The sequence below is a fragment of the Chrysemys picta genome, chromosome 3 (assembly GCF_011386835.1).
Source record: "Chrysemys picta bellii isolate R12L10 chromosome 3, ASM1138683v2, whole genome shotgun sequence".
In the NCBI taxonomy this organism is placed as follows: domain Eukaryota; kingdom Metazoa; phylum Chordata; order Testudines; family Emydidae; genus Chrysemys; species Chrysemys picta.
The window spans coordinates 84,462,548-84,477,291 of NC_088793.1; the positions used below are offsets into that span (position 1 = coordinate 84,462,548).

General features: G+C 42.2%; 2 protein-coding genes and 1 long non-coding RNA gene across 12 annotated transcripts in view; 2 read left to right on the forward strand and 1 right to left on the reverse strand.

Annotated features, from left to right (window-relative positions):
* ARMC2 (armadillo repeat containing 2) overlaps positions 1-14,744 on the forward strand; it is a 157,971-nt gene that overhangs the window by 137,857 nt on the left and 5,370 nt on the right. The gene's annotated exons all lie outside the window — the stretch shown is intronic.
* The window catches only part of SESN1 (sestrin 1), a 117,200-nt gene that overhangs the window by 15,628 nt on the left and 86,828 nt on the right, over positions 1-14,744 (reverse strand). The window contains exon 1 of one of the 10 annotated variants that reach the window (XM_008164920.3): positions 4,942-5,450. The exons of 6 other annotated variants lie outside the window; for them this stretch is intronic. In XM_008164920.3, the coding sequence (XP_008163142.1) occupies positions 4,942-5,028 (87 nt within the window). In that variant the 5' untranslated portion in view covers positions 5,029-5,450. Of the gene's footprint in view, positions 1-4,299; positions 4,430-4,941; positions 5,451-14,744 lie in introns of those variants that run through there. 3 more of the 10 variants (XM_065590201.1, XM_005287649.5, XM_065590200.1) reach the window with 3 other exon arrangements.
* On the forward strand, positions 2,941-9,307 carry LOC135982629 (uncharacterized). Its single transcript, XR_010600084.1, has 3 exons — positions 2,941-3,513; positions 4,640-4,821; positions 6,726-9,307. It is a non-coding gene; the product is annotated as an uncharacterized LOC135982629 (long non-coding RNA).

Here is a 14,744-nt window from a genome sequence, read left to right on the forward strand (position 1 = left end):
TCACTCCAGTCTCAGAAGCTTTTCATTAGGCCTCCATTTCCACCACATTGAGTTCAAGTATCCTGTCCTCACCTCCCCAACTGTCTCCCACCCATATTCTTCTCTTCTCCATAGAAATCCCTCCCGATCTAACTGTAAAGTTACTACTTTCTCCTCCTTCAAATCCCTCCCCAACATGCAATTCTCCTATGATGACTTATGATCCCAGTTACTCTAAACTATTTGGGATATGGACTGTGTTTGTTCAGCATCTAGCACAATATGATACCAACCATGACTGGGGCCTTTCGGTGCTACTTCAATATAAATAAGCAATAGCAAATCTCTTCATCTGTCACGTCTGCTCTATCTTAAAAGCATGTTAACGTTGCAAAGTTAAGCACTGAAAGTCACAAAATGCCACCTTAGCTTTACCTCCTTGTGCATTACAATATACATCACACAGGAGTCGAACCTCACTCTACCTATGAAATTTACATAGCTCCTGTGACAGTTCTCAGAGTACCTTGGACTGCCTCCAGCATGAAGGAGTCTTGCTTGTGCTTAACTGGGTGTCAGCTCCCTGACACCACCAGCCCATTAGCCACTAGCACAATCTCCTCTTGGCTCTGCCTGTCCTTACTTTGCCTCACAGTTTAACAATAGGTGCACCCTGGTCCCAGAATCCCTTTGAAGCATTTCTCTGTAGTGTCCAGCCCCTTATCCACTGAACACTCACATTAATACCAGGTCTGCTGTCCCCAAGGGAACAGTGCACACACCAGCTTGCACAATTCAACTCAGGATCAGCACCTAGCTTAATATCACAGCATTTATATATATATATAGAGAGAGAGAGAGAGAGAAAACAAGAATAAAGTTTATCATCAAAGACTTAAGACTCAAGTGACAGTAAGAATATAGGAAACAAACAGTTACATATAAAAATAAAACAACATGCTTTCTAGAGACTAAACTTAACTAAACAGGTTAACCTCATGTCTAAAGACATTTCTCACCCCGGAAGTCCTCTGCAGCTTTTTTCAGCCACGGTTGGCTGAGATCCCATTTTCATGAAGGTAAACACATTGTTTACTTTCTTTGTGCAGGATAAGGGGGTATCTTTGTGTTCTACTTATACCCCCAAAGTTTATTGCTTGTACTCAGAGACAGCATAGCCACCCCCAGCTACTCTTTGTGTTCTCTCTCTGTTAGCTTCACATCTCTTCAATAACTTTGTATGTAAGTGTGCATCCACTGTGAACAAAACGTCTTGTCTGACAGAAATCTTTTTCATTTCTGCAGTTGACTCATACCTAGACTCTAAGAACATATTTGCAGTATATATATATATATATACACACACACACACACACAACTCCTTACACAGTATCTGTGCTTACAATTCACAATGATATTAATGACCAGAGTGACCCTGTCCTTCATTTAACACCTCCCATGACATTGTTTGGTGAACCAGAATGTATATTCCAGAATCAGGACATTCCTGTAACTCTCTTGCCAGTTAGCATTAGAGAGTTCTTGGGTCACAGCCTCCATTACTGTAGTATCTGTGTGAATCACATCTAATGAAGATATCCATTATTTCACTGAGGTGTTGTGTGAAGTACCTATTGTCCTGATTTTACAGCCGAAAAACCGAGAGAGAGAGACTATGCCTATACTGGTGTCCAAGGTATAAATGCAGCATGGCTAGACATATCCACACTTAACAGGTAAAACTAGCAGTATAGACACAGGGGCATAGGCTGAGGTGCAGGCTAGCAATGTGAGTATGTACTCAAGGTCCCCAGCATATTCATACAGCCCAAACTGAAGTCTATGCCATTGCATCTACAATGCTATTTTTAGCCATGCTAGCATGGGTATGTCTACCCATGCTACAATTACACCTTGGATTGCAGCATAGATGTACCTTAAGTGACTTGCCCAACATCATAGAGAAGGTCCCCTTCCATGGACTGACTCTCTCAGGGCAAGTTTTTCAGCTGGTGGAAATTTGTTTATGCAAATGTATGCTAGCTGAGCATCTGGCCCTCAAAGTGAAGGCTGAATGGTGCACAATTAATGCAGCAGGTGCACAACATTAATTAGGTTTCCGAATAACCACTCTTCTCTCACCACACCCTGCCTCATTCGATACATTTTGTTTAGTACATTTGTTTTAATCATATATCAAAATTCTACATCCACACATGCAGCTCACTTTCATTTAAAATGCTGGAAAATAATTATTCCAGTGTTAGAAAACTACCATGTGCCTGCAAACTACATATGGCTTTTCAATGCCCCAAAACTGCCAAATCAAACCATTTTTAGTTTAGACACAAAAGGCACCTCTCCTGCCCAAGAGCTATCTTCCTACCAAGTTTCAGGGTTCTGCTCCAAGGTCTTGCTGCTTTATTATTAGAGATGTTCCCAAAAAAGTCACAACTGTGTAATACTTGGAGAAAGTATGTATTTCTACTCTCATTAAAACAAAACACATTGCCCCTAGACAAAGACCAAACATGGGAAATTTCATCCCAAAAGGCTGAAGTTATGAGCAAATGAAACAGGGCCTTTAGAATGGGAATGCCTAGACCACCTCAACTCTAGCTATCGCTACAACACTTGCACTCACTCTATCATATCTTCTCTGACCACTGGTTCTCATCACTGGTTACCAACTATTAAAGCACTGCTGTATTTGCCCTTGTTACCATAAAAATCTCTCTCAATACTCAGTTATAGTTCTGTCACCAGAGTGATGTACCAGATAGTGTACTGTTATCAATTGTTAATTTGCAATAACTTACTCATTTTCATGAGCTGAAAACCATCCACAAACCAGTCTGCAGTTTGTTTCCCTGATGTCATGCACAGTCTCTTTACCTTGAGTACGGTAACAATGTCAAATGTTTCAAGTCTGGGAAAGATACATTTGTGTATTTACACAATGTAAACAGCAGAACACTTCCTCACAAATTGTAGGGAGAGTGGGAATATAATTTGCTTCACTCAACCACATTAGTATTAATTATCATCCAACTCTTTGCGTCCTCATGAAGTACCAATGCCACTGGATACAGACATAATCACCTCAAAAATCACAAGTTCTAAAGAAACGAAGCAGTCTTTAAGAAGAGCCAAATACATTTTATTTCCAAGAGGAATGATTTTGACTAGAATTAAGTTTTGTCGGGATTCACTTTTTATGGAGAATCACCTTATATTGGTATACTTTCATGCCTACATTAAAAATACTTTTTTAGCATCTTTTCTACTTTTTTAGGGTCACATTTCCAAAAGCATCCAAGTGATTTAGGCTCCTAAAGGTTTGTCTATATTACCCGCTGGATCGATGGGCAGCTATCGATCCAATAGGGGTCCACTTATCGCGTCTAGTCTAGACACGATAAATCGACTGCTGAGCGTGCTCCCATTCACTTCAGTACTCCACCAGGGCGAGAGGCGCAGGTGGAGTTGACGGGAGAGCATCAGCCGTCGACTTATCACAGTGAAGACAGCGCGGTAAGTAGATCTAAGTATGTCAAATTCAGCTACGTGAAGATGCATAACTTTGATCGGGTTTGATAGGGGTTTTTGGCTCCTCTAAGATTAAATATTAACATAGACATCTGGAGATATAACTAAATAAAGTTTTAGCCATGGCACTTCTGTTATGCCAGCATACTCCCCCTCTCTAGTAAAAGGCTGGCACAAGTTTATAAGAAGTTGGGTTTGTGATGGAACTATACCAAGACCACAACCTGTTTCCACTTGGTTTCAAATTAACTCAGATCACAAATGGCTTGGATTAAAAAGGACCAGTATCTAAACCTTCTGTGCCATCTCTGTAATATGCATGTTAAAAATAGTTTATAAATATGTATTAAGATCACTGGAGCAGCTCCAAAGGAAAACTTGTAATACCAGTAGCTTTAAGGAAGGGGAAAGGAGACTAGGGGGAAGCAGCATACTTTTGGAAGGCAATAAACAAAGTTTAAATACTATTAAGACTGCAACACAAATAATAAACCAGAAAACTTAATTCTGAATATGAAGCACCAATCTTTACCGTCATATTTTCTGGACAGTGCTGCTTTATGTCATTATCTTAAAGTTATTTAAGTTCAGTATCTTAATATCTAATACATAAACCTACACATGCAAATATGACCCAGTTAAGTTCCCTGGTCTGGAACAATATTATTTACTTAGAATTGACAAGACAACAGTCACTGCCCCAAAAAGCTAATAATCTGAGACACATGCAGGAAAGACTGGCACACTGGAAAATCCAAAGGAGGAAATTACCTAGTGGCTTTGTTTGTTTTTAAAGAGCGCTGAGAAGCATTCCACCTGTATATTAACTCTGAAGACTAATGACAAATCTGAATCAACAGCCAGTGTGCTTGTATATCACAGGAAAAGGATAAAGAAGAGCCCTATTACATAACCTAGTCAACCTCCTGGTCAGTGAAGGATGGTTCCCTACAGTGCATCTCCAGGGATTGGCTTTGGGCACTTTTTAATAACTCCAATGATGGGGCTTTCACAACTTCCCTTTGGAAGCCACTCCACAGTGTAATAGGATGTTGGTCCTGGTTTTCCAGCCTCGATTTTCCAATTCTGAATGTCTTTTTGTTGCACCTAGCTGTAGTCACCCGTCAGTTACACACCAAGCCACTAGGAAACAAGCGGACAGGCGCAAGCAGCACACAACCTGGGAGGCTCTCCCTTCCGCGAGGGAGGGGGCATTGAAAGGACGTGCATACCTAGGCTTGGCGGAGAACAGGCAGAACATGTAGCCCACAAAAGGCAAAGCGAAGCCCACAGGTGAGCCAAGGGACTGTCCAGCTACCCCAGCACAAACCAAACAAAACAAGTGACACCAGTCACGAAAACAGCCTCCCCCCGCGCTTTGTTGCCTGGCCACCCCGAGCACCCCACCTTTACCTTACGACCCCGGCTCGTGCCGTGGTTGCACAGCAGCCCCTGCACTGCGTACGCCTGGTTGTGGCTGGCCGTGGCCGCCAGCCTCATGCCTGCGGGAGGGACAGCGCGGGTCAGGCTGGGAGCGCGCAGCCAGCTCCCCTCTGCAGACAGCGGCGCCCTCTGCCAAAGGCAGCGGCGAGGCCAAGGCTAAAGCGAAGCGCCCGAGGGCGGGGGAGCCGTAGAACAGACACAAACAAGCCGAGCGGAGCCCGGAGCCCGGCCCCCTCTCCCGCCAGCCACCAATGCGCGGGAGGCGGAGGGGCCGGGAGGCGGAGCGAAGCTCCCTGGTTGGGAGAAGAGTCGCGGAGGGGAACTGGGGAAGGGGCTGCAGTTCTACGGGAAGTTTGTGCCGCAGGACCCCGGGCACACGGGACACTCAGCCGTGCCCCCCTGCGAGTCGCAGTCTGCCGGTGTCAGTCTGCTCCCCTTGTGGCAGGGAGCACGGCAGGGAGAGCCGGGTATGCACAGCAGCAACTGGGAACCCCCAGAGTTTACAGCTGGGAGCCAAATGCGTCAGAGAAACATTTTCTGACACTACATTGCAAACATCCACTGATGCAACCCTGAGTGTGCTCTACTTACGCCTCAATGCTGGCACCCCATAGAAAAAGGTTAGCTCTTCAGCTGCCCCTTATTGAGGACACTAGTGGTGACGTCTGTTCAGCCCAGGCAGCTGTTTTTAAATTACGAAGTAACTATTAATAACTTCCCAATTCATCAGGCAGATCATTTCAGAGGTCAGTTATACAGATGCCATCACAATAACTACTGGGGACATGAGGTGAGGGAAGAGAGATCCCTATTCAGCTCCTCCATCTTCTACTCCTCTCTCTGCCAGAAAAAAAAGCAGTATTTTTGACAAAAATTACTTTTTCTAGAAAGTCATGTATTCCCTCAATCAGCTATCATCTCCCTCCATCCTCACTTAAGAGCCTCTACCTGCTTTTTAAAATAAGAAAGTAATTAAGTCTTTTTAACAGCTAGTTCATAGGAGCTTCACATGTAGCAGATACATGTGTGAGTTTAAATAAATGCTCTAGCAACTTGGCCAGAAGGCCCTGTGCAAACATGTTTTGCAATCTCATCAGCAAAACACACAATCTTTGTTTGCAGCAGTCTATATTTCCTTCACCCAACTCCAGTGCTGTTAGATCCCCAGATGCCCCAGTTCTCCCCACTCAATTATAGCTTTCTGTTCTGGTTTGGGGTTTTATGCACAGTTGCCAACTTTCACGCAGTAAATAAGCACCCCGACTTTCACAATAAGCCAAAAATCAAGCTAATTCCATTTCAAAACAAGGCCAAAACAAGCCCTAAGAACCCCACCCAACACACTATGTGACTAGATCCCCCAGGTAAGCAGCCTGGGACTGTGGTGGGCCCGTTGTGCATCCTTGACTCTCTCCCCCCCTTTCCCGTGCTTGCCCCCCCTTTGCCCCTGCTTGCTGGGAGCCAATAAAAAAAAAAGAAGAAGCAACAAGCTACAAGCCAAACAAGCAATAAGCTACTAGCCAACAAGCAATTCACAAGCCACTTAAGCCAAAAACAAGCCCAATTTCTGTCTTTTTTTCATGGGTTTGGTATGTCTGGTTTTATCCCATTTTCCAAAAGTAAATACAACATCTCCAAGTTCAAGGTCCTGGGTAAAATTTGGTTTACTCTTCAAATCCATATTAAAAGTGTAAAGCTATGTTCTGTTAATTATTTTATATCTTAAATATTTATTTTAAATAAAAAATCTTCAGGTACCACATACTATGTGAACAAGACGAAAATGCTTGATTCTTCAACCAGCTTCGAGAGGAGGTGGTTAGGTTGCAGCAGCTCAGAACCTCAGAAACTTCCTTAACTAACAGGGAAAACAAAGTTTCCAATCTGGGATTGGAAGACTGCTACAAATCCAGATTACTAGTTCTAACAAGTCTAATAACTGTAAAGAGAGTTACATGACCATGAACTTTGGACTTTAATTAAATATATAACTGAATACTGAAAAACTGTTTATGCTGTTCTTGGAGTGGGTTATGAATCCTGCAGCCAAATGCAGAAATCATTGAGGCCAGAACTGTGTGTGTGGAATGTGAAAACTTTACTCCAGGCAGTGGCTTTGTACATTTCTAAAGCTGAGTTTTCCATTCTTTCTTTTCCTAATATCATCCCCTCTATGGAGTGCAATTAACTCTGAGAAGACAAGGCACATTTTCTACTTTTGAAGATAGAGTAGCAGCATACTATTACATTGACTAGAGGTGTGAAGGCGCTTTAGGGCCTTACTCTGTTTCCTGATATAGAACAGGGACTTAGCTTTCCTAAATGGGCAAGATCTTTCCAGATTGTTACTGCTCCATACCTACTTGAACATCAGAAAGGGCTTAGATGACAAATGGAAAAAAGAGAAGAAAGCAAGATGGTGAGAGTGGTTATATTTTCAGAGCTAGTTTAAATAAACTAGTAAAGAGACCAATTTAATCCCCACTAACTGCTTCCTTACTTCAGGCCAAAATATAACAAAGGACCAAGGAAGAACTCTCTTGCAACACCACAGACAAAAAACTGGCTAGTGTTCAGAAGAAACTATTGAAAAGAAAATAATTACCTGAAAGACTGAGATGCAAGACATTATCCCACTATGAGAAATCTTTGTGGTTTCAACTTAAATGTCTATGCCTTCCAATAGAGAGAGAGATGGTGGGTGAAGTAATGTCTTTTATTGCATGGTTCTCAATCTGGGGTTCGCAGACTGTCTAAGGATATTGGGGGTCATTCCTCCCCCAGCTGTGCTGATCTGGGAGCCCTGCCGCTCCCCCTCCTTGCAGGGCAGCCTCTTGGTCCCATTCTGCTCTCTGTCCCTTGCTCCCACTCATCCACACACACACACCCCACCGCCGCCTTCCTTGGGGCTGTGTGTGCAGAGATGTCCAGGCAGCATGTATTGTGAGGGTGGTGAATGGGAGCCAGCCCCAAAACTTCCCTACAGCCTCCTGGGGATCCCTTATCCCTGCCTCCCAGGATGCGGTGGGGGCCCAATTCTCAGATTAGATGGTAGTGCAGTATAAAGCCTTCTCAAATTGCAGTCATTATATTGAGACAGCCACCAAAGGAGCTAATTATGCAGTTTATGAACTCATGTGCTCCTGAGTCCCATCAATAGCACTGTCAGTTAGGAAACAAGATGGGCAGTAGAGTTTTCCCACAGTGCAACCCAGTTGTAGGGCTAGAGTGTCGACACTGCGGGGGGCGCACTAGGCACTCTGGGATATGGTTACTTTGACTTTGGTCTGTACACTGCAGATTGGACGCCAGAGCCCTAGCTTCAAGCATGGGTCAGAAAATCTTTAACCTAGGGTTAAAATACAGTGTAGATGCTCAATCCCATGGTTCCCTGACATGGGTCAACTGACGAGTCCCACTAATCCTAGGGCAGGCTTACATTGCTGGGTAGACATATCCAGAGTGTTACAGCTAAATACAAGAGTGAACAGATAGTTTAGCATAAGTAGTTAACACATATTCTAAGGGACAATTCAAGGTGAAGAGGCCCATTCTTCTTTCAGCAGTATTTCTGGTAAAAATATATGCCCCGTTGACAAACCTTGAATGTTATTTAGAGGTCAGGGTAACTTATGTTCTACTTCTATTTAAAAAATAGGTACAATTTCCTTTTGGGTATTTCTAGTACTTTCATTGTTGTGAAGAAAGTTCTCACAATGAGACTTTTCTTAACAGTTCAAAAAATGTATTATATGAAGGCTATAAAGAGACAGATCAGATATGAAGTTAAAGATCCTGATCCTGCAACACTTATGCACATAGCTTAACTTTAAGTACTTGTGGTCAATAGGACTTCTCATGTGCAAAATTAAGCACATACATAAACATTTGCAAGATTGGGGCCCAAAATCTTGAATTCTTTCCATAGCAAAAAGCTATCCAAGATCAGCAGAGGTCTCACTCTGGAGCACCTGAAATGCTTATTATGGCTAGCACATCAGGTATCAAATTAAAATCTGGAAGGGTTATCAGAATATTCTCCACCAGAAAACTTTACAAATAATGTTAAAATAGTTCTTTACTACTCTGAGACACCTGATTTCCATTAGCTCTATAAAAAGTGTTTTAGGAGAGGCAGATAATATGTTTTAATATAAAATGCTACAAAACACATCAAACAAGCCTGACCCAAGCATTCAAAATAATCATGGTGAAATCCTGGCAAAACTCCCATTGCCTTCAAAGGCACTGGATTTCATTCCATAAGACAAGCCTCCAAAAATCATGACATTTTTAAAAATAATAAATGTTAGGTTCTTTTTATTTGCCTTTTTTTTTTTTTTTTTTTTTTTGTCATTGAGGTTCACGTTGTCAAGTTTTCCCTCCAATACCAAGAGGACCAGAAACTAGCTGAGGGCTTGTCTACCCCAAAAAATCTCCATGAGAAGCATCAGACAGGTGAAGTTCTGCAACAGTCTCCAATTAGGAGTTGTGGGGGCAATCAGCTTAATTAGTTTTAAGCTAACTGCACAAATTTTTGAGTGTAGTTGTATGACAAGATTGCTTGTGATATCCTGGGCAGCACTCAACAGCCCTGCCGCTCACTTACAGTTACGTCTCATATTCCTAAAGCTGATGCTTCAGTGTTTCAGCTGGCCACTGGCAGGAATCAGGAAGGGATTTTTCCCTCTAATGTATTGCGCGAAGGTTTGGGTTTGTTTGGTTTTTTTAGATGTAAGCAGGATCTGAATGAACTCGCCCCTGACAATTAGTTGGGGATGAGGAGAGACTTCAGGAGCAAACTGTATTTACGTGAACACACCTACTCTGCATAGGTATCCAGCAGACAGGAGCTGTGTAGCTCCAAGTGATCAAATTTGGCTGGTGTTGAGTTACGAATCACTTTAGTACTGAATGGAGGGATAGTGAAATGTTATCAATGTTATCTTTTTTATTGTATGAGTAAAGGGGGACAGAACTCTGCTGAGTCTGTCCCAATTGAGGGGTCACCCTCAGCTGAAAGAGACTTGCTAAGCCAGGGGCTTGACTGCCAGATCCCTGTGAAAATAATAGGAATGGAGACAGGTGTCCCAGACAGGAGTGTGGACTCTTTCTAAGGGTCCTTGGTTTAAAGTGTTCCTCTCCACTATTCAAAAATAGAGCTAAATAGGTTCCAATACCAGTTTTTGTTATGCAAAGTGCTCACTAGAGCTGAAAACACTTGTGGTGGGACAGCATTTCTGCCCAGCTTGCATCACAAAGAGCTGAAAATCTAAGCGCTGATAATCACTGAAAGTTGGGTGGACTCTCAAGAGACTGACCTGCAGAGGTCACAGCAGAGAGGCAGGTGGCGACCGGAGAGTGGAACGAGCAGGTGACAAGGCGGCCAGCGAAGAAGAACAGTGGCTGGCAGCCAGCCAGCCAGAGCAAGTACTCAGATGGGCAGAGCAAACAGGGTGCTTTCTTCCCCATGTGGGAGGTGAACTCACACAGATGCACCTCTGGACCCTGGGTCCTCACTGACCAAGGAGAACCACAGTGAGTGGGGTATGGTGAGGGAGCAGAGCGGGGCACAGAAAAGGAACTTTTGGTTGTAGAACTCAAGAACATGAGGCAGAAGACATGAGGGTGTCCTGCTCACAGTTTTATGATTATGAGTCCTGCTTGTGGTATTTTCCCTAATTAATGTCAGGTGACTTCCCTCCTTTCATTAAACGTTTCTACACTCAGACTTTGTGCTTGCAAGTGGGGAAGTACTGCCTTTCAGAGGCGCCCAGGGGTAGTGTGTAATGTTCGCAGGTTACTGGGTGGGGGCTTGAGCCGGTTCTGTGTTGTATTGTTGAAAAGGAACCCATAGATATTGAACCCAGCCCTGGTTGCTGCCAGCTCCAACTGGCAGAAGGGTTACATTTTAATCTCCTTCCTCTGAAGCATCAGGGATAGCCATAGCTGGAAATGGGACATTGGGAAGGGTAGGCCAGAGCTCTGAGGTAGCACCGAGCCTTCTCTCTCTCACAGGTACTAACTGGCTCTTCCTCACATGCTCAGGCTCCAAGTGATCACCCTATGTGGGGTGGGAAGGAATTTTCTCCAAGGTCAGATTGGCAGTGACCTTGTCTCTCTTCTGCATGGGAGCATGTGTCACTTGCCAGGATTATCTGGGTATATCTCACTTTATCATTTCCCCACCACTGCAGGGGCCTCGAGCACTGGTGCATCTCAGTCCCTCCTATTCTCTGCTTGACACACATAACAGTCTTAGTCTACTGTGGGCTGTAGCACTTTGGTTTCATTTCAGTGGCTGGGTTTAGCATAAGGATGCTGGATGATGTTTGTAGTCTGTTACATACAGGAGGTCAAACTAGATGACCTAGTGGTCTCTTCTGGCCTCAGACTCTAACACTCTTACTCCAGAATAAAAGTATCCACATGGGGAGTTATATAATTATAGTGGTATAATTATGCTGGTAAATTTTCCCATGTAGACAAGTCCTGAGAAACTCAATCCTATTACTTCAGGAGATGGGGCTGTGAGAAAACCACAAAATATTTGTGAGATCTGTGATAAAATTGAGTTGGCAGCACTCATCTATACTATATTAAGTTAATAAAGATTTCCTATCACTTATTTCAAATAATTTTTAGCAACAGTTTTGTCACAGATCCAAATGAGAGCTGCCCTCTTCCTTCCCTCCCTCCTGGACTGCTGTGAGGGAAATCCAAGCCTCTGCCATTCTGGATCCCCATGGTGTTTCAAGGTCCTGGAGTCTGAATAGAGCCTAGCCACTGCCCCAATCTCTGGGTCCTTAGGCACACTTTCAGGGTACAGACCTATCTGGCAACCCCCTCAGAGAGTTGGAACCTGCTGTCCAGCCAACTACACCCTCGGGGTACCGCACTAAACTTACAGACTCCAAAGTACTTAAACACACCCCTCTTCACCCAAAAAGTCATACTAGCCAATTTTAAGGTTTAAAAAGGGTACTAAATAAGTGTGCTAATTGTAGTATAAATAAACCCAAATATTGCTGTTAAGAAACAGAGGGATAATGCAAACTGCCTACACAGAAACAGAATGAAAAATTAAAGTTTACTTTAAAAATTTCAAACAAGTGTGCTCTTTGGGCATAACAGATGTTATTGTAGCATGTCATAATGCTCTACTTTTAGAACACTGATGGCTAAAATAATGGATAAAAATCAGTTTTGGTTATAAACACTTTCTAGACAGTATCAAGTCACTATATTACACTCAGTGGCAAAACTGTTCCGTTTCTCATCTACAGAATTGAAACTATACTGTGGTGTATGACTAAGGGCAAAATCTAGCCACATTGCTTTCACACTTCTTTAGAAAAAACTGATCTTTTTATCTCTCAGAGGTGCAAATGTAAACTGGATCCTTGCTATTTCAGTTTTCCTTGTGGTTTCACAAAGTGCAGAAAAACTAACAAAATATAGGAAGTTTTAGTAACCTGTAGTTACTAGTATCTTTTAGCCCATTAAAGAGATTCAAAAATCATGGTCATAATGAGGCACGAGTGGTTAAGATTTTAATATTCATATGAGGTAAAATAGTATAAAATTATAAAGACCTGGGGGAAACAATAAAACAATGGACTTTCAAATAAATACTGAATTAGAAAAAGCAAAAACTGAATTTTTTAGTTTTGTTTTTAACATGACAATTGTCAAGATCAGGCAACAGACATTGACAGCAACATATGAAAACACACACCATGATCTATGAGAGTAGGAGGAGGGGAAAGAAGATAAAACAAAAGCAAGAAAGTCATAGTAAGGGCATGACCCTGCAAGGTGCTGTGCACTCTGTCCCAGCTCCAGCAAAGCATGTGAGTAGTCCCATTGCTTTAGCACATATATAAATACTTTGCCATATTGGGGCCAGAGCACTCAGTCACTGTCAGGATCAAGCCTGGTGTCACAAATGTTTAAGTTTGTTAAACAGAAAGTGGATTGACATGTCACAGTTCAGTGCAGTACAAAAGGGGTGTGGTTTATGGGTGGATTGGTGGCAAATGTACTTTTCACCCTAGATAGCAAACCTAGTCCAAGGTTAGTAGAGATTGATAAATTTTTCAAGCTCTAATGATAGATTTTAAACATTTTATTGTAGTAATAGTTAAACCCACAATACCTTAATTTGGACCCAAGATACCTTTAAAGTATCCTTTTAAGCCTATCCAGTTCTCAATTTTGAGTGTCCAGACAGACTAACATTTTACTTTGGCATACAGTAATTTTGTTTGGCATGCAAATGAGATCAGTGCTGAATCTACTTGGAGTAGTAACTGTTTTTAAACAATATTAGAATATGCTTTCAGGCTTTAATAACAAACCAGGAATAAGTAATTGCGTACAAAAAGTATAGTTCGAATTTTTTCCTCCTAAGCGGAAACAATATAAATATATAGTCAAAGGCTTATAATGTGTGAATTTTGTTTTAAGTCAGTACAAGAATAAAGAATATTAACTAAAATGTACCGCTTGGCTGAAAGTTGAAAAACACTGATAATCACAAGTATTTGAAGAGTGTTAACACCAAGGGATAGCAGAATTATGTATGTTGGTCTAAGGCGATATATTAGAGTTACATTTATAAAAACAAACAAAGGAAAAGATAGGATCAACATCAGGGACAATATTCTAGTAGTGAGGTGCACAGAATGTGCAGTAACCATTATTCCTTGCAGATTTAGATTATCATATCACAGCAACATCCAGGGTTGCATGTTCTATCTGTGTCTGACTAGGAAATTGCAACCATTTCTTTCAGATGTGGACCTTGCTACCACAATTCATGCCTTTGTTATTATCTCAAGACTTCAAGTGGGACTACACCTTGAGCCCAAAAATTTAAATGGATGAAGAATGTAGTCCTGTTACTGAACAAAAAGTTTCTCAGCTGCAGGTTGAGAGTTCTTTGCTCTACATTGGCTGCTTAATAGTTTCTAGATGGAGTTCAAGGTGTCATTTTCCCCCTATAAAGCATGGTTAAATGACAGAGGTAGACATCAGAGTGCTAGTCCAGGCCAGCCACACACTGGTGCTACATCAATGGTGGGAACAATGCTACAATTAACTTTAGGAGCATCCTCAGTGAACCTGGGAGATCTTGGCTGCTTACCAGTCTCCAACTTATTTTAAACACTTCAGCAAATATACTTCCCAAAGCTTAAAATATTTGAATACATCATAAAAATCTAGTCTTAACTTTTTGGTTTTGATGGGTTTTACCTACTTTTCCCAGGTTTCTTTCAGGAGAGTGCACAAAGGTTTAAATCCCACTACCCTAAGGGTCCATGTGTCTGCTCTAAATACATTCAGCAATAATGTCCAGTGTCCTTCTATTGGAACCTCTCTCTTAATTACTCCAAGACAAACTACATTAAAATGAAGTTTGAGGTTGAGAATACATATCATTAATTTAAGGGTAAAAACAGTACAGGTATGTTATAATTACCCCAAAACAGTGTTCGGAGACTGAGCTCTCATGTATCAGACCCTACCAAATTCACAGTCCATTTTGGTCAATTTCAGAGTCATAGGATTTTAAAAATCGTAAATTTCATGATTTCAGCTATTTTAATCTTAAATTTCAGTGTTATAATTGTAGGGGTCCTGACCCAAAAAGGAATTGTGCGGGGGGGGGGGGGGGGGAGGTCTCAAGGTTATTGTAGGGGGTGTTGTGGTACTGCTACCCTTACTTCTGCACTGCTGCTGGCGTAGTGCTGCCTTCAGAGCTGGGCAGC